Consider the following 19,393-nt stretch of genomic DNA (forward strand, 5'->3'; position numbering starts at 1 on the left):
GTTCAGCATTATATTTTGGAGATTTATCCCTGCTGATACATTCTGCTCTGGCTCACACCCTTTAACTGCTCCAGCATGTTCCTTTGTGTGAATTCATGTGTTCGTTTTCCTTTTGATGAATGCGTGTTGCATCTAATTTTTCACAAAAAGCTGCATCTTACACTCCTGCTCTGAAAAACTTGTCAAGGCCAAAGGTTTTCAGACTTGCCTGACTTCCACCCACTCCCTGAAATGTGTTTTACACTAGCACACAGTGCAACACACACACGCACGCACACAAATACACGATTGAAACCGAAGTTTCACAAAACAACTCTTTCAGAAACACTTTCCTGACTTCTAGTTTATTGTTTTAAATGGTGGTCACGTCTCACTCTACCAATTTCACAATCATAAACAAAAGCTCCAGTTAGAAAAATACCAGGAAGTGGAATGGCAGGATTGGGGGAATATGCACACCCTCAACTTTAGCAGAGAAGGACAGAGTGTTTGTGCAAATGTGTGCTCTCCTAGCTGTGTGCAAGAGCACCTGCAGCCCACCAAGTTTTGGTATTAAACTGATATGTTGATTTTAATTTGTGGTTTTAATTCGCATTTCCATGATGAACAGTGTCAAGGGCCCTTCCCATATGTACATTGGCCACTTGTGTTTGCTCTTGCGTGAATTGCCTGCCCATATCCTTTCTAGGTAGTTTCATTTTGTTTTTACGGATAGTTTCACTTAGTCTTTAGCTTTCGTGGCCCTTTGCTTTTCTATATAAATTTTATGATCAGTTTATTTTGTACTAAAAACATTGGGATTTTCACGAGAATTTATTTCTATTTCATGAATCTTCTACTTCATGAATCTATATATATATTTGAAATATATATTTCCCATCTTCATATCCATGAATTTTACATCTATTGCCATTATCCGCATCTTACCCTGTGCCCTTCAAAATATTTATTTCACTTTTTTTCATCTTCCCCATTTTGGTTAAATTCATTTCTAAATTCTTTACAGTTTTGTTGTTACTACTATGAATTTTTTTTTCTATTATTTTTCTAAATGTCTCATTTCTTTTTCTTGCCCTATTGCACAGGTCAGAAGGTTCAGCATGATGGTTGATAGACATGGTGACAGCGAATATTCTTGTCTTAGTCCCAATCTTAGTGTGAAAGCATTCAATAGCCAACCAACCATCAAGTATGACATTAGTTGTAGGTTTTTCGTAAATACTGCTGCTCAGGTTGACATACCTTCCTTCAATTCCTTGTTTGCTGAGAGTTTCTAATCATTAACGGATTTTGGAATTTTGTCAATTTGTTTTTCTACATCTATTGAAAGGATTATATAGGTCCTTTCCTTTAACTTGTTAATATAATGAGTCTATCAAAAAATTTTCTGGTGTTGAACAATTCTCCACTCCTGAAAAATCATTTTTAAGGTAATAAAATTTTATTGAAGTATTTTTAATATCACAAGTAACATACTAATATTTCTATTTCAAAGTTCAAATACATCCATATACTTGCAAATGCATAGCATATTCCTGGAAAGACGGATAAGATAATGATTGTCTAAAGGTTAAGGAATCAGAGAGTTTGTCCTGGTAATCATTTGTCCTTGCTACATTTTGTTCCAGGAACAATAAATCCTTTTGAAAATAGTCAATCAAATTAAAACATTCCAGAAAATGCTAAAGTTCCCCTTGTCCACTGTGCCCAATTCTCATTCTTTCTTGGCCGCCTGAGAAACTATAACACAGAAATTTGGCATACTTTCTCTGAGGAATAGTCTTCATTTTCAAACAAGGTAATTATCTTAAGTTTTCAAAAGGAGAACATACTAATGTATTCTTCTAGTGCTTTCCCCCTGCTTTAATATAAATGTACATATGCACAGACTATAGAGTGATTTTTTTTTGGTGTGTGTGTGTTATAATTAGATTAGTAGATTAAATCATACTGCACGTATAGTTCTGCTTTGTTTCCTCTATTTTTTATTTAGGAGTTTTATCCATATTGTTACATATGCCTCCAACTTTTCCTTTTTAATAGCTGAACAACAGTATATATATGAAAACATAATGATTCCTTTGCACCCTAGAATTTCTCTAGTGTAGATATAGAGTACAATTGTTAGTGCTTAAGGTATATGTGTTTGTTGTTCTAACAAATACTACGAAAGTGCTCTCTGATATGCCCACATCGATTTCTTTAAATGTACAAATCAAGCATTTTCTAGAGAGTCTACACATTCCCCCTCCATCTAGCTGTAACCTCATCTGAGCAAGGCATGTTTTCTCTCTGGACCCCCGGTGCCTCCAATCTGTAGGAGGAGGGAGTTGGGTGGACGGTACTAGCGTAAGTGATGGCTTAATGATAGGGTGTGCAGCTTGTGAGTAGGTCGGGAAGCACTGCCCTAGAGAAGACAGAGGCAGGAGGAGCAGGCGGGTGGCTGGCAAGCTGAAGGCAAGCAATTTAGATGCACTTGGTCTTCAGCTCAGCTCCTCCATTAGCACAGGGACAATTTATCTGGGGTTCTCACTCAACTCCTGGCCCCACCAGAAGGTCAGATACCCTTTTTTTGAGGAACTCACCTCCTGGGGTCATTTCCTTTTTTTTTTTTTTTTTTGAGACTCCCAGCAAATTGAAAAGAGGAAGAAATGGCAAGTAGGGTTAAGCAAAATTGTGTCTATGGTAATATATTGCTATTGAACAAATAAATACTCAACAAATACAGAGCAATATAATTGCACTGGTCAAAGATAATTACAGGATCTGTAGACAATATTAATTCATAATGTACTACAGATGGTGTGTCCAGGCATGGAACACATATTTGCAACTCCATGAAGAATATTTTTCTTTTATAATCCTGTCAGTGATATGCTATGACTGCATATATAAGCACCTTTGGAGAAACCTAAATTTCAGTAACTTTCTGAATATGAGATGACCAAATGCTCTCCCAGCGTCTTCATCCTACCTAGGCTCAATCATTCTGAGATTGGCAGTGAAGACAGATGTCTTCTTTAAAGTTTCTAAATCCAATGTCTGTGCTGATTACCCACACTTCTTGCAAATGTGGTACAGCTTATGGTTTCCCAATATATGTATTTTGGTTTATTCTAGTAGAATAAAAGAGAAAATATATGTTCTTCCTTCTTAAGAGTTAAGAAAAGGGGAAAGAGGACAAGAAAAGTGGATTCTAAGACACCTTAGAGGTGAACTCTGGGTAGAGACACGGTAGATCCCTGGGCATAGTATATGTGGACTCTGGTACACAGTAGACTTGGGTTCTGGGTCGGGGACAAACGGGGCTCTGGGACATGGTAGAGGTGGGTCTGGGACATGGTAGAGTGGATTCTGGACATGGTAGTGGTGGATTTTGGGACACGGTAGAGTGGATTCTGGGACACGGTAGAGTGGATTCTGGACATGGTAGTGGTGGATTCTGGGACATGGTAGCGGTGGATTCTGGGACATGGTAGAGTAGATTCTGGACATGGTAGTGGTGGATTCTGGGACACGGTAGAGTGGATTCTGGACATGGTAGTGGTGGATTCTGGGACATGGTAGATTCTGGACGTGGTACAGTGGATTCTGGACATGGTAGTGGTGGATTTTGGGACACAGTAGAGTGGATTCTGGGACACGGTAGAGTGGATTCTGGACATGGTAGTGGTGGATTCTGGGACATGGTAGCGGTGGATTCTGGGACATGGTAGAGTAGATTCTGGACATGGTAGTGGTGGATTCTGGGACACGGTAGAGTGGATTCTGGACATGGTAGTGGTGGATTCTGGGACATGGTAGAGTAGATTCTGGACGTGGTAGAGTGGATTCTGGACATGGTAGTGGTGGATTTTGGGACACAGTAGAGTGGATTCTGGGACATGGTAGTGGTGGATTCTGGACATGGTAGTGGTGGATTTTGGGACACGGTAGAGTGGATTCTGGGACATGGTAGAGTGGTGGATTCTGGGACATGGTAGAGTGGATTCTGGGACACGGTAGAGTGGATTCTGGACATGGTAGCGGTGGATTCTGGGACACGGTAGAGTGGATTCTGGGACACGGTAGAGTGGATTCTGGACATGGTAGCGGTGGATTCTGGGACACGGTAGAGTGGATTCTGGGACACGGTAGAGTGGATTCTGGACATGGTAGAGTGGATTCTGGGGCCGGGTAGACGTGGGTCCGGCGCGCGGTAGAGGCAGGTTCGGGGACAGGGCAGAGCTGGGTCAGGGCCCGGCACGCGTGAGTTCTGGGACAGCGCAGACGGGCCGTGGCGGGCCGCCCTGCTCCATGCCCCCTGGAGCCCTCAGAGAGCCCCTTAATCCCCCACAGGCCTCGCGCAGACGGCGCCCTCAGAGACGCCTGCCTAGACGCCCGCCTCACGGGGCCTCACCCGCTCACGGCGCCCCCGTAACACTTTCCCACCGTCCCCTCGGGCTTTCCCCTCCGACCCCTCGGGCTTTCCCCTCCGACCCCTCCGCCGGGGCGGGTGACTGCAGATCTGCCCACGGGCCGCTTGGGCGTTCCCCGCCCCCCCAGCCCATGACACCCCAACACCAGCTCCTCGCCGCCGGCGCCCTGTCTGAACCGCCTGGAGAGCCCCGGCCCCCGGAGGCCGGGCCGCCCCGGGCTCCCTTCCCCGAGCCGCCGCGTCCTCCCGCGCCGGAAGCCGCGCGCGGTGTAGGCGCCTGCGAGGCCGCGCGCGCGTCACGCCGAAGCCGTGGAGGAAGAGGGGCGCTGGGCTCGCGGGGCTCGCGCGGGACGCGGCGGGAAAGTGAAAGAGAGTAAGAAGGGGGCGCGCGGGCGGCAGGGGACGGCCGGCCGGCGCGAGGGGCCGCCGCCGCGGGCGAGCGCGGGGAGACGACGGGCGAGAGGAGAGAGACGGCGACGCGAGAGCCGGTGGCCTGAGGGGCGCGACTCGAGGAACCGCTGCACGCCCGCGGGCGCGTCCGGCTGCCGGGGCCCCGCCCCGGGGCGAAAGCCGCCGGTCTCGGGGCGCCCGGCTCCCGGCGCGCGCGGCCCGGCTGAGGGGTCCCGGGCCCCCCGGCCGGCCAGTCAGTCCCCGCGCCGGCCCCGCCCAGCCCCGCCCCGCCCGCGCCCCCTCCCCGCGGCGGGCGGGCGCGCGCGGCATTGTGGGAGTTGTGGTCCGCGCGGCCCCGCGGAGCGCAGCGCGGCGTCGGCACCCGCGGGGGCTCCGGCTCGGCTCGGGCTCCGGCTCCGGCGGCGGCGGCGGGGGGCGGGCAGCGTCCGGGCGGTGGCTCCGCGGCGCGGGCGGGGGGCGTCCGCGCCCTCGGGCAGCGGCGTCGCCCGGACCCGGCAGCCACCCAGTCGCCCGCGCGCCCGGGGCGCAGGTAAGCGGCGTCTTCGGGGGCTGCGGGGCGGGAGGGCGGCGCGGCGCGGCCGACCCCGCGCGCGAGAGGAGGCGGGGGCCGGGCGGCTGCAGGCCCGCGGTCCCCACGCCCGGCGGCTCGGCCGCCCGGGATGCTCCAGGACCCCGCCCGCGCCCCGCATCCCGGCCCGGCCGAGGGGCCCCGCCGCCCAGCGCTCGCTGCGTGCTGAGCGCCGCCGCCTTGGCTGTGCTCGCGGCTCCGCTCGGGCTTCAGCCTCCGCCGCCCCCTGCCCCATCGCGGTCCCTACTCCGAGACAGCGACCCCCGCCACCCTCCTGCCCCGTGACTCTCCTCTTTTCTTGCTTCCTCGCCTCCTCCACCCAGCCCTGGGCATCACCCACTTCTCATATTTCCCGTGGGGACCCTCCTCCCCTGTCTCAGGAGTTGTCACCACAAACCTGCTTCTCTGATCTTTAGCGGATCGCCCACTTTAACTGTCAGTACTCTCCTTGCCATAGTCCCAGCCCCCTCTTCCCCTGACCTCCTGGTGGTCACCATCTGTGTTAACCCATCCTCAGCACCCCTCGCCCCCCCCACCCCCTCCAGAGTGAGTGGATACTGAAAAAAAACTGACCAAGAAAGTGAGGAGGAAAGGTCTTCAGGTCCCCACAGAGGAGGGCTGGCCTTGGGGCTCTCTCTGACTGCTGGGTGTAGAGGGCGACATGCATCACACATCTTGCCCAGCGCAGCCCCACTCCCTGGTATGAGGGGCTTCAAGGGTGCTCTCCTGCAACCCTGATAGTAACCAGAAGCCTTTTAGCTGGGTCGAGCTTCTTAGGCTGGCAGTGTGAACTGGATTAACCAGGTCAGAGCCACGAGTCTGCCTTCCTGGTGTCCGTAGTGTCAGCAGTTGTATTTGATTGGACTTGACCAATTGGTGAAGAATTTAGACTCTATTCCCAGAGCCCCCTGACCTCTAAGATCTGGAGTCGCATATTTTAAAGTGCTCACTGGCACTCACTGAGCACAGAAATGAAACCAATGAAAATGAACAGCTGTGTGAAGGAACCTAGAAGTTACTGCGGTCACTGAGAAAGGAAGCCGTGTCTCCCCATCGGCAACCTGGGGGTTGTCGCTGGGTGCTGTGAGGTCAGATATTTGGAGCTGTGCTTAATAAACTGTCAGTCACCTTCCAAATGTAAGGGTTTCTTTTTGTATCACAATACTGTGTGAGCCTGTTAATCCACCTCTGCGCTCAGGGACCTGCCAGCATATTTTGGCTAAAAGTAACTGACAGGTATAGGAACTTCAAACTTAAGCTCTCAGTGCTGTTTATGACCTTGGGAGGAGGGTCTGGAACTGGGGTTAAGGTCACCGGCATCTTTTACTGTCTTTTGTTTATAGCTCAGCCTGCAGAAACACTTGGCCGTGGCGGGCATTGTGCAGGATAAGGCCACCCGAGGAGGGGGTAAGCGGCAGGGCACCGGTGGAGAGAGCCCTCCATCATCTTACTTTCTTCCATGTCTGCATTTTGACTGCCTTAAAATTCAGTGAGTAACAGCACTGATGGGAGTTAACACTTAACAGATTTAACAGGTGCTTGTTAAAGTCTCACCATTTCACTTCCTTAGAACATTTAAGAAAAACCTCTTTTCTTGAGAGATTGAGTTTAAAAGTTCCAATTAGGGCCTTAGCTCAGTGATGGGGGAAATCCTTTTAGTAAAAGTACTTGTTATCACGAAGATGATAGTTTCACACTGAATTTCAGGAATCCCGAGGCTCTGTTGGGGAGATAGCTTGCAAACAAAACACCTTTCATCTGGATTTTCTTTCCCTTTTTCTCAAGAGGCAACAGCTGCCAATTACATGACTAGGCGCAAGCGAGGGGGTGGAGGTGGGGGGTCACGGATCTTTTGCCATCCAGTGGGACTCAGCCTTTCCCTCTTCTCCTAAATCTGTGAAGAAATTGAGAATGTGTGAGAAAAAAATTAGCTTCTCATCTCCCCACTCTTGTATTTTTCCTAGAAACATAAAAAATTTCCATGAATATTCAGCATGTGTGTTTTTGACTTACTAAACACTATAGTCAAGTGATTTTTTTATTCAACCTGAGCTGGGAAGAAACAAGTAGGCAGTTAATGAGCACCTAAGGTTTTCCTTTCGTTTTTAGCTTTGCAAGTCTGGGGACAAAAAAAAAAAAACAACAATCACTTGAGATGTGAGGCAACAGGAGTGTCCAGGATTTACCTTTAGCTGTTGTGATTCTCAGTCCTCAGGAGCCTTTCCCTGAGGGCTCACCTTTGGTTTGCTGGGTAAGCAAGGAGGGATGCCACAGGCCACACAGGGGCCAGCCCCCTACTGAACTCTCATTGTGACATGACCTTGCAGGCTACATCTGTCATTCATTGGCTTCCCCCAGCAAGATGAGGGTTACCCCCATCTTAGAGATGTGGAAACTGAGGCTTAGGGAGGGGAAGGACCCACCAGAGATTAGGGCAATACTCTGTCTAGTCCATCTTCATGGAGCGTGCTTAATCTCTCTGTCACATTGCAAGAATGTTGCAGCCACCTTTGGAAAAAGTGGAGGGTACAGTTTTCCCATTTGTTCTGTTCTCTTTCCCAAGAGAGAAGAGAGAGGGTACAGTAGTAATGTAATTTTCCCAGCCATTGTTTCTCAAGATGAGGAATGTGTGAGACTTGTAGTAGATCTTACACCTGGCTGACCTCAACGGATTAGGAAAGGCAGGATGGACAAAGAGTTTCATCAGGGAAATGTGGTCTAGGTTGTAAAGATACAGGCAACAAGACAGCCAGGCTCAGCCATACTTAGAGGCTGTGAGGATAATCGGGGTGCAAGATGCTGGCCCTAACCGTTGGTGAGACATGTGTGGCAAAGTACTTGTCTGTTTTGGAGGCAGTCAGACCTAAAAGGGCTTCTGTTTCCATTCTGTCCCATCATTTCATGTGCACAGCCCCATGCGTCAGGCCGGCAGGCAGTCTCTCTCAAACCAGCAGGCAGAAAATGCCCCGTCTCTGCCACCCAAGTGACCCCACAGAGCCCGCTTCCTTTTCCCGCTCCACCCAACCCAAGTCAAGGGCAAGAGGTGAAATCAAATTGATGAAGTGGTACGAAAAGAGAATGTAAAATGGAGAACAAGTAGTTTTAAAGTTCCTTTGCCTAAGATGCTTTTGAATACACAGTTCTCTGTACTTAAAGGTGCAGACATTTAAGGAGAAGCAGCATTTATAAATGCATACTATAACAGTATCGCAAATGGACAGATTCCAGCTCTGAAGTCAGATGGGGTTCGTGCCCCTGCGCTGGGGGTGTGAGCGTGGGCGAGTTGCAAGGCCTTGCTGGGCCTCCGTGTCCTCCTCTGTAAAATAGAGATGGCAGCGCCTCCCAAGGATGACAGAAAGTACAAGAGACTCCTGCGATTAGCAAACAGGCCTTGGCACAGATGAACCACTGCTGGCCTTCTGGAAAATGGGGGTGGCGGTGAGATGGGGGGAGAACACAAGACTGAGAAGTGTGCGCCCAGCCAACCGGGAGCTTTCACAGTGGGACTTTACATTTCAGTTGAGGGCTTTTCCAGGTGTAAAATTTATGCTGTTTTTTCCTTTCTTCATCCCAGGTTGGACATCTTGAAAATTAATTCCACATCAACCAGCCCCACTTGCAAGTGACCTAAACCGCCTCCTTCTGTCCTACCTGCAGGGACTTTTGCCAGAAGCAGTGGGCATAACGGCCTCGTCCTTTGTCATTGCCACCCTTGGCGGGATCCGAGGCCAGTGACAACCATGCCTCCACCCCGCGCCAGTCGCCCTGTGCTCTCTGTGCTAATCCGCGGCGTGGGTGCCCTTGGGACCCCAGAGGACTGACTGTCTGACCTTGCTTCCCACACTCAACCGCAACTCCCCACCCCCCCAAGATGTCGCTCGAGTGGCTGGTGGTCTGGAGCTGGTCGCTGGATGGCCTGAGGGACTGCATCGCCACCGGCATCCAGTCCGTGCGGGACTGCGATACCACCGCCGTGGTCACCGTGGCCTGCCTGCTGGTCCTGTTCGTGTGGTACTGTTACCACGTGGGCAGGGAGCAGCCCCGGCCCTATGTCTCCGTGAACTCCCTCATCCAGGGGACTGATGCCAACGGGCTGCAGAACGGGTACGTGTACTGCCAGTCCCCTGAGTGCGTGCGCTGCACCCCCAACGAAGGCCTCAACCAGAAACTCTACCACAACCTGCAGGAGTACGCCAAGCGGTACTCCTGGTCCGGCATGGGCCGCATCCACAAGGGCATCCGCGAGCAGGGCCGCTACCTCAACAGCCGGCCCTCCATCCAGAAGCCCGAAGTCTTCTTCCTGCCCGACCTCCCCACCACGCCGTACTTTTCCCGCGATGCGCAGAAACACGACGTGGAGTTGCTGGAACGTAACTTCCAGACCATCCTGTGCGAGTTTGAGGCTCTCTACAAAGCTTTCTCAAACTGCAGCCTCCCCCAAGGCTGGAAAATGAACAGCACCCCCAGCGGGGAGTGGGTCACCTTTTACTTGGTCAATCAGGGGGTTTGCGTTCCCAGGAACTGCAGGAAGTGCCCACGGACGTACCGCTTGCTCGGAAGCCTTCGGACCTGTATTGGGAACAATGTTTTTGGGAACGCCTGCATCTCCGTGCTGAGCCCCGGGACTGTGATAACGGAGCACTATGGACCCACCAACATCCGCATCCGATGCCACTTAGGTACGTTGCAGAGACGGGTCTCCCGGCCCGCGCCCTTCTCTGTCCCCCACTCACGGGAATGCAGAAGTCACCAGAGCCCAGTGCCAGAATTGTGCTTTTTCACATGCTTCACTGTCCTCCTCTGAAAAGAGACAAATTGCATAGAAAATTTTGACAGCAGAGTTTGAGTAAGAAAAGGAAACTTGTCACCAGCGTAAACCTCATTTCTGACAGGAACTGTGCAAAGGAACTTCCTGCAGTGCTGGGGCCGATCTTGGTCTGCACTGGCCAGTACAGCACCCCTAGCCTCGGGCTGGCCGCACTCGAGAGGTGTGTGGCTGCTGTGACCTAGGAGCTCAGCTTTTTAACTTAATCCAAATTTAAATGTAAGCAGCCACCTGTGGTGATGGCGCCTGTATTGGACAGTGCAGCGCTAGAGCAGAGACCGCTCCGCTGATTGCTGAGGGTTGTGATGACGTCCGGGAGGCTGTGAAAGGTACCAGAGGGCCTTCTGGATCGCCAAGGGTGAAGTAATGCTTGGTGTTGAATAGATTCAGGTTCTGAGGAAGTTAGTGTGTGCAGCAGGGGTTCTGAGAACAGGGTCTGGCGTCCGCGTGCTGGTGTTTGCATCCTGGCCCCAGCATGCGCTGGCTGTGCTGCCTTGGGCAAGTCACTTCATTCCTCTGAGCCTCAGTTTCTTCCTTTGCAAAGAGGAGGGAAAAGGATCATCTTGTGTAGAGTTCATTTGAGTCTCTGATAAGGTAATGTGTACCGCCAAACGTTCATTCACACACAGGCGGAATTCAGTAGGCTCAGAAACAACTCGGTAGATGGGGGCCTCAGTTCCCCCGCATGCCTCGTTCTGGTGAGTAGCGGAAACAGGCTGGTTAGGGGGGCAAGGGAATCACTGGTCAGCCAGCACCCCAGGGGAGAGGACATGCCTCAGAATGGAGGCAGGAAAAGCACACAGAGGAACCTCGATAAAGGCTGAACCAGGTCTCGGGCTACCTGGGGCAGGGGAGGGGGCACCTGAGCTGGATGCCCCGGCTCTCCACCCCGCTTCCCCACAGCGCCCTCTGCTTTCCCTGCTGTCTCTGGTATTCTGAGTAGGCTGTGCCTGGAACACCAAAGGAGCTAGATTCTAGATTCGAGCAGTCACCGCGGTGAGTAAGTAGTTCAGGAGAGGCGGCCCAGGCAGAGGAGCTGCAGCCTGTGACCCGGCTTCCTGGCCAGCTGTGAGACTTTGGGCAGGTGACTGAGTCCCTGGGCATAGTTTCCCCGTCTGTAAAATGGAGAGGTTGTGCTTACCTGGGCACTATTGAGAGGGTTCAATAAAGGAATACCCTCTATGGCTGCTCTGGGGTACCCAGTTTGTGACAATGTTTGCCAAATGAGAGCGAGGCGCTTTTATGATCAAACACCATGTTGGACAGAATGAAAAAATGATCCTTAAGACGTGGTCTCTGCCCTCGGGAGACAGTGGCCATGACTGGCTTTGGAAGCCAACTCCGGGGTCAGACGGGTCAGCCCCATGGCGGAGGCACCTCAGGCAGGGCTCTGCAACTCTTGGCCCTTGGTTTTCTTCTCTCTAGAATGGAGGTGATGGCGCCCACCTGGAGGGCTGTTTGGAGGGTCAGAGCACAGTGTGTGAAGGCCTCAGTAGGTAGAAGGCAGCCCACTAACGGGTGAGGGCGCGGGCCGATCTGAGGGGTGAGCCCTTCTGTGCAGGGCACCAGGACACGCAGAGATCGGGGTGCAGGGGCTGCTCTGGGGGCAGGAGTCTGACCCCACGGATCTCTGGGACTGCCAGGGGCAGCAGAGGAGCCTTCGGTTTGGGGCTGGGAAAAGCCGTGTGTGGACTTGCTGGGGGCTGGTGGGGCTGAGCTCAGGCAGGGTGGGAGGGAGCAAACGGCAGAGGGCCCCCCCCATGCCGGGCTGGGGAATTGAAAATGTGGTCAGTGGGGAGCCATGCTTGTCTTTTGAAAGGTTTTCCTTGTATGTTTTTAAATTTCAGAATGACGTGTAGGAAAGGCCTTTGAGGATTGATGTGGTAGAATTTCAGGGAGGTGTGTTGGTAGGAAGGGCTGATGGCAAGAAAACCAAAGATTTGCTTCCTGTGTATTAATGCTGTTGTGCATCTCTGCTCTGTGTGTGTGTGTGTGTGTGTGTGTGTGTGTGTGTGTAAGAGAGAAAGAGACACACCCACACAGGCCCTTTTTATCACCTGTCCTTCCCTCTCCACCCAGCCTGTCCCTTGACACTGGAACTTGCCCTGGACACCAGGAAACCTTGGCGGACGCCCCACTGGAGTGTGGCCGGGCCCCCATGGCCCGGGCGAGCACCGTGGTTGGGTTTGCTCAGTGTTTCCTCCTTTCCACTGCCAGCCCACATCCACCCCGGAAGGAAACAAAGGTGTGTTAGAGTCGCATGACCTCGCTGTGTTGACAGAGGGAGTCGAGAGAATGAGGTCAGAAGCAGAGTAAGCCTGGTACGTGCCTGGCTGAAGGCAGAGCAGGCACCTACAGTTCCAGAACAGTGTTCTTGAAATGCCAGCCATTTACATTCTGCTGCTGCCTTCCCTCTGAATTGTGATCAGTGGAATTATCCCTCTGGGTGAATGAAATCCCCACTAGTCTGTTTATTGACTCAGTCTTTGAGACACACTCGCTGAGCCCTGCTCTGAGCTGCCCCTCCAGTCCTCACTCAGTCTGGACTCTGGCGGAACTGCAGGCGCTCCTGGCCCAGCGCCGCCCCACATTGTGTATGGCCTGGGCCATACAGTGCAGTCCTGACTGCACTGCCAGTAGCCCCCAGAAAGCAGTCTGGAAGCTAAGCAGGCAGATGTTGCAGGGAGGCAGACACCTGTCCAAGTGGCTGACCCGGGAAAGGGGGCGGGGAATGCATGAGTGTTCCCTGCCTTCTCCTGCAGGAAGCGCCATTAGACTCCCTGTTCCCTTCATGCATGTTGTCAGATCTCCAGGCAGTCTCGCTGCAGGGGCCCATGGGCCCAGTGGGTCAGCTGGTGTTTGCCTTCTGCCCAGCCGGCCGCCAGCCTCCCGGAAGTGGGGACTGCTGTGGAAGAGCCTTTCTCCTCTTTCCCCAACTCCCTCAGTGGCTGGTGGGTTCAGAGCAGTGATGCCCGAGCCATCAAGGGGGCCCAGTGTGTGGGACTGGCCTCTGCCATGTGCAGGCTGTTTGTATCCCCAAAGGCCACCCAAGCACTGTTGGGGGGCGTATTTCTCCCGATGAAGCTGGTTTGCGGGCCCTCGGCAGGGGCGGTCGGCCCTTGGAAGGCTGGCACGGAAGGAAGGGGAGGTGGATAGTGGGGGCCGTCAAGCCAGCAAGCCAGCCCCTTTCTGTTACCCCACAGCATATGGCAGTGGAGCATCTAGCGGCTCACTGTGTGTGCTCTGCGGAAAACTGCCTTTCCCAGCGCGTCCTCCACCTGGAGGCTCGCACGCGAAGAGAACATGGCCCGTGGGGCTCACTCCATCTCGGCCAGAGAGGTGCAGGCTGAACCCCTTTACAACCCTAACCACCTCCCCCTCCCCCCAAAGTTCCAGGGCCAGGTGGATGAGTCAATGAAAGAACTGTCAGTAGTTGAAACCCATTAACTACAGGAAAATCGGCAGTCCCTTTGCTAGCACGCTCCTAACACAACCCCCGGCATGTAGGTCATTCTGGCCGGTGTTAGAAGAGCCTGTTCTGGAACCAGACTAGATTTGGAGTTAAGAGGCAAGGACTAGACAGGGACTTCTAGAAGGTCTACTTCTCTAAGCCTCAGGTGCCCATCTGGAAAGGGGCTCTGCGAGGTCTGTCAAGCGTAGAGTCAACACACAGCCGAGCGCGGTCACTCTGCAGCGGTCAGTGAAGAGCCGCGGAACCGGGAGGGCAAGTCTGCTAATGTGCACGTTACAGATGAGGGGGCTGTGGCTCAGAGAGGCGGAGTGCGTGCCCAAAGTCACACAGCCCATCGGGGGCGAAGCCCGTCATTTGACCCCAGGACCTCTGGCACTCCTGCTCTCCCTAGTGACCTCTTTGACTTCTCACCCCAGACGAGCTTCCTGACTCCATTTTGGCTCAGAGGGTACATGCATCCTCTGGCTCTTTGAGAGAAAGCTGTTTTACGTTTGTGAAGGAAATTAAACCCCAGGGTTGAGGCTGTCACTGTGAGTCACTGACTGTGGACAAGGACACCATGGTCCCAGCCCCTCTTCCAGGCCGCTGCTTCCTCCTGCGTCAGTCCTTCTGGTGAGCTGTCAGGCTGACCAGCCTCTTCTGAGTCCATTAGGTGGCTGTGTGGTGCTGGCATTTGCAGGCATCTGGGAGTGACAGGGGCACGCATCCCTTGAGCCCTGGTTGGAGATGGCACCTGAGGGTAAGCCCAGCAGGGCTGCTTTCCAGGTTAGGCACCAGAGAGCGGCCCCCGATTTGGCATTTTGGCATAAGACTCCTTACCAGGTCAGTCTATTTCTCCTGAAGCCCAGGTTTTTCTTTAGGGGTGTCCTCCAATTTCCCCAAATGAGGCCAACTAAGAACACCATCTGCGGGCTTCAAAATGGATTTAAAGGTTGGAACCCAAGGGGCAGGAGGGAGCACTATGTGTGTCTTTGCGCCTTTAATCTCAACTAAACCAGCCCTGGAGACGACACTGTAGCAAGCGCAGTCATTGGGCAGGAAGGGGCTCTCACTCTGGCTCCCCTTGATTTCCCGGGGTCCTGTGGCTGGGTTGCAGGAGTCTCAGAAGTGTAGTGACTTTAACCAGAGGAGCCCAGGGCCCAGAACAGAGTAAGTCCGTTTTCCAAGGAGCACAGTGAGGAGCGGTGCACAGCTTGTATTTGCCCCATGGAACTTCCCAGCCCCAAATGGGGCTCCAAGGGGTAAAGGTCTACTGCGAACCCCCGCTGCAGGCTGCCCTGGCTCCCAGCCAATTCCCATCCTTCATTCTGTTCTCTGCTTTTCCCCCCCAAAGGTCTGAAAACTCCAAGTGGCTGTGAGCTGGTGGTGGGGGGGGAGCCCCAGTGTTGGGCAGAAGGACGCTGCCTACTCTTTGATGATTCTTTTCTGCACACTGCATTCCATGAGGGTGAGTGTCTGCCTCCCCAAGGCCTTCTCTTCCCTTTGTAACTGGTAGATCTTATTTTAAAAAGCATTTTAGGTTTCTAGAAAAATTGAGCAGAAAGTCACACCACCCCCATACATACCGCTTCCCCTTTTATGTTCACCTTGCAATAGTGTCATTTGCTACTGTTGATAAGCCAGTCCTAACGCGTTATCGCTGCGAACTAAAGCCCATGGCTTACATTAGGGTTCACTCTTGGTTTATCTTCTGTGAATTTTGATAAAAGCACACAGCAGTTCCTTGAAGAGTGTCATTTTGTTCAAGTCTTCTCTTCATGTCTTTGATTTAAATCACAGAAATTCCCGGCCAGCTTTATCCAAGCTCTGCTTTCTGTACACTATTGCACTGAGTTGCGCTGGCCCAAGACCCTACAGAGGCCACTGAGCAAGGACTTAGCCGGTGTCAGGCATCCACCCTTCCAGGATCACGCTGGGTAGTTTCACTGTCCTAAAATCCTATGTGCACCCCCTGCCCCACCACTTTTGCACCCATCCCTCTCCCTGCCCACTTCCTTGCCCCCTCCCCGCTCAGAACTTTGCAAAGCCGGGATAACGTTGTTGATCCGAGACATGGAGCGCTTCTGACCCGGGCCAAGGGATGGGGTAGGGCCCAGCCTGAAAGCTAAGCACGTGCGTGGGTCCTGGATCCGCCCCGGGGGGAGTCTGAACCTGTCTGCTCTCGTCCCCCACAGGTTCAGTGGAGGATGGGCCACGGGTGGTTTTCATGGTGGATTTGTGGCATCCAAACGTGGCAGCAGCTGAAAGGCAGGCCCTGGATTTCATCTTTGCCCCAGGACGATGAGGACACTTCTGTGCTGCAGTTGGTGAGAGTGTGAGGGTCAGCCTGGGCAGACCGGAGCAGCCCAGCCCGAGCTGTGGTACAGTCCATGCTCAGCAAGCGGCCGCGGCAGAAAGCTCTCAAGCTCTCAAGCTCTCAGTGGGGATTTTTTGTATCGTGTCAGGTCCCTCTTTCCTTTGGTTATTGTGAATGCGAAACTTTCAGCTTGTATTTCCTTAGATTTTTTTTTTTTTTTTCTTTCCAGTCAGTCATTTGCTCCCGTCACCCCTTTCTGCCTAGTGGCGCGTCACTTTGCCCCGTGACGGGAAGCTTAGGCGCGGTGCCCCATTTGTCGTGTTGCTACTCGGGTGTTTTTTTTTTTTTTAGTGCTCCGAAATAGAAGAACCAAATGGTTATTGTCTGAATGTAACAACATAAAACTTCTTGTGGTCATCTTAAGAGTAAAAAACAACAAAACAAACTCAGACCAGAGAGCTGGGGAGCGTCTGCAGTCCCCGCATCCAGCCCACTACACTGTCGGGGTGCATGTGGTTGGGGCAGTGCACACGGGGACACTGGCCACCCCACCCGACACACCCCTGATGGCAGCACAGGGCTGGTGGGACTGGAGGTTTTTCTGTAAACACCACTCTTCTGCAGAGCCGGGGCTCCCTCGGATCAGCTGCAGAATGTGTGGTTCGCTGACCTCACTGCCTACAGAAGCCTACTGCCAAGCCAGCGTGGAAAATGTCCGGTGTTAGCTGTTCGGAGTCCACGGCGATGAAGGATTTTAGACCCCCAGGCTGGTGGAGAAACTGTGGCGGGAGAAACCCTGACTCCAGGGATCCAGCGACGCTCTGGGCAGGCCCCTCTGGCAAAACTGGAATCGCACATCTCAGCAAGTGACTGTTAATGCTTTGGAGTTCTGTTGCCGATGATTTTCCATTTATTTGTCCGTACATCAGTGTTCAAACTCTGGACTCGGAGAGTGGAAGTGTCAGCCCTGTGTCCTTGTCGTCGCATGGCCCGTGCCCAGTGGTGGCCGCCTGAGCCGGTGTGTGTGAGTGAGACACCGCGAAGACCTGCGGACCCAGAGCAGCCGCCACCCAGAGCAGGCTTCTGGGCGGGCCATGGCCAGCTTGAGGTATTAATTCTAGAAACATCCTCCTGTTAGCTGAGTTGTGAAAGAGTAGTCTGTAGCCTTAGTAGAGACACACTGTTTTTGAATAAGGTATGACAGGCAGCACCAGATTCTGAAGCCACGCATGTGGCACACGCAGCCTGTCACGTGGGCAGGTCCCGTGTTGATCCCTGGTGGGAACGGGCAGCTTCCGTGAGGGACACCTGTTAAGCCAATGTCGCTTGAATGCGCTCAGAGTTACGAGCAAGTGTCACTGAGAATGTGTCTACATTTGAGTAGAATTTCTACACGCATATTTTTCAGTGATTAGACCGCAGGAAAGGGCAGAAATTTCAAACGCACCTGAACTCTTTTTACTCATTAAGTACCTTGTTAAGAATCACTGCGGTGCATGATTTCTATACATACTGACTGCTCTACGTTTACAAAGCCAACAGTCCACACAGGTCCCTGGCTGCCTGTCCTCACGAGACGTGGCTGGGGGGCAGGAGATAAATAAAGGATCTTGCTGAAACCCAGAGCCAAGTGGTCAGGTGTCTGTGGGAGAGAAGGTGTGACGCGGGCGGCAGCCCTGAGAGGTGATCGTACGCGTGTGAGGCTCTCGGCCTTTGGATCCTGCCCCAGAGATGGTGGGGCCCTAAAAGTGAATGAAGCCAAACATACTTCTTGAAAGTATGTGGGTGGGGTGGGAGAAGGAAAAGCAGATCTATGGAATGTTGAGAAACTGCAGATGTCAACCTGGGTGAAGACTAAGGACCGTGGCTTCAGAAAAACTGAGGATTAGGGACTCAGCACCAGGACCTGCTCCTGGTGGCCATCAGCAAGTGGTGGAGCCTCTGGGCCCCTCAGCCTCTGTAGAGATGGCCTGGCATCTAAAGCGTCGGTGCTGGGCCCCTTTCTGCCCTCGCAGTGGTTCTCAGCAGTTCTAGAGAAGCAAGTAAGAAGGATGGATAGGCTTGGAGGGGTGGATAAACACCGGACAGCAGTAGAGGTGACCAAGAGTCAGGTGACCCTTTTGATGGCCTGTGACAAACTACAAGGGGAGAGGCAGTTCCCTTAGCTACATTTGGAATCTTTTCCCTTTGTTTTAGAAGCGGGACGGGTGACTGGTGGCCGGGAGCAATGGCTGCCTGCCGGGTGTTTTCACTTCCGGCCCACAGTCTAGGCCTGGCTGTCCCAGCCAAGTGGGAGGGGACAGCCCCACTCGCCCAGCAGACGTCTCACACACTGCAGTGTGCATTGCCAACTCCGCAGTTGCTAAAGTAATTTACATGCTACAGCGAGGGATGGTTGAGGTGAGAAAGGGGAGCCAGCACTCCTGCCCGGCTACAAGTGAGAATCCCCACCTCCACCCTAGGCCAGCAGCCCCAGCCCTGGGACTCGCTTGGGTCACAGCCCAGGCCTCCCAGACTCTTCTGCGTGGTCTGGTCTCTGAGTCCTTCAGTGGTATTGTTTTTTCATTCAAATTCTTTAACCTGTGTTTACACATTGTATGAATATTCGTATTGCAAGGCATTCCATTCATAAATACTACAGAATGAGCAAAACTTCACACACACACTCCCCAAAGTCTATACCAGATTTGGTCACTTGACTCAAATCATTAAAATAATGAAAATTGCATCATCGCTCTTTTAAAGTGATAAATGGCAGTCTGAGCAATTGGGGAAGATATTCTTCCACAGGTACAACTTGTTAGTGTATCGGATTATCTTGCAAGGAAATCACCAGATGCCCAGGACTCAGGACACTAATGGCTGTGGAATGACCAGTGTCTTTCTGCCATTTGGATGGAACTGAGAGGAAAACATGTTGGGCAGCCAAGGTCATTGCCGGTGAGGTTCCATGCCACGTGAGGGACAGGACCGGCCTTGAGGACAGTCTGTCTCATCTCCTCAGAGTTACTAAGAAACTTACTCTGAACAGTCCCCGCTGACCCTGCTCGCTGTTAGAGGACTACAGAGATGTCTCCCATCACTCGCACCAGTGCAAACTCCACCCGAACCCATGATAGTGACCACACCTGTCACAGTGGGTGTCTACAGTGGACAGTGGGGGAGAGCAGAGGAGTCCTAAGCCACTGTATTGGCTGCACCATACAGTCATCCAGAGAGCTTTTGGGAAATTCAGATACCCGTGCTCCAGCCCTGAAGCAACCTCATTTGCCAAGGGATGGGGTCCCAGCCCCATATTTGTTTTAACTGATTTCCTGCCCTGTGCAGCTGGCTAGGGCTGAGGGTTGCCACCCTGAGGGACAAGAATGGCAAGGCCTTTGAAGCTTAGCAGCTCGAGGTTAAAG

The 19,393-nt window shown here is 52.6% G+C and overlaps 2 protein-coding genes across 8 annotated transcripts in view; one reads left to right on the top strand and one right to left on the bottom strand.

Annotated features, from left to right (window-relative positions):
- The first annotated feature begins 3,576 nt into the window (after positions 1-3,576).
- On the top strand, positions 3,577-18,786 carry ASPHD2 (aspartate beta-hydroxylase domain containing 2). Of its 7 annotated transcripts, none has more exons than XM_037510787.1 (5): positions 5,324-5,357; positions 8,971-10,075; positions 15,027-15,140; positions 15,868-15,999; positions 16,341-18,786. In XM_037510787.1, exons 2-4 carry the CDS (start codon positions 9,268-9,270, stop codon positions 15,975-15,977), a joined length of 1,032 nt encoding a protein of 343 aa, XP_037366684.1. In that variant the 5' UTR covers positions 5,324-5,357; positions 8,971-9,267; the 3' UTR covers positions 15,978-15,999; positions 16,341-18,786. The 7 variants fall into 7 exon arrangements, with proteins under 7 accessions (XP_037366682.1, XP_054551179.1, XP_037366683.1 ...); XM_054695206.1 differs by having other exon boundaries at positions 16,614-18,786; XM_037510785.2 differs by lacking the exons at positions 5,324-5,357; positions 16,341-18,786 and adding an exon at positions 3,577-4,154 and having other exon boundaries at positions 15,868-16,332.
- Positions 10,048-19,393, bottom strand: part of HPS4 (HPS4 biogenesis of lysosomal organelles complex 3 subunit 2) — a 40,987-nt gene continuing 31,641 nt past the window's right edge. Inside the window, exon 15 of the transcript XR_008551848.1 lies at positions 10,048-10,196. The gene's annotated coding sequence lies outside the window, so the exon portion shown is untranslated. The remainder of the gene's footprint in view (positions 10,197-19,393) is intronic.

This window comes from Talpa occidentalis, unplaced genomic scaffold (assembly GCF_014898055.3).
Source record: "Talpa occidentalis isolate TD23 unplaced genomic scaffold, MPIMG_talOcc4v2.1 talOcc4.14, whole genome shotgun sequence".
Lineage (NCBI taxonomy): Eukaryota > Metazoa > Chordata > Mammalia > Eulipotyphla > Talpidae > Talpa > Talpa occidentalis.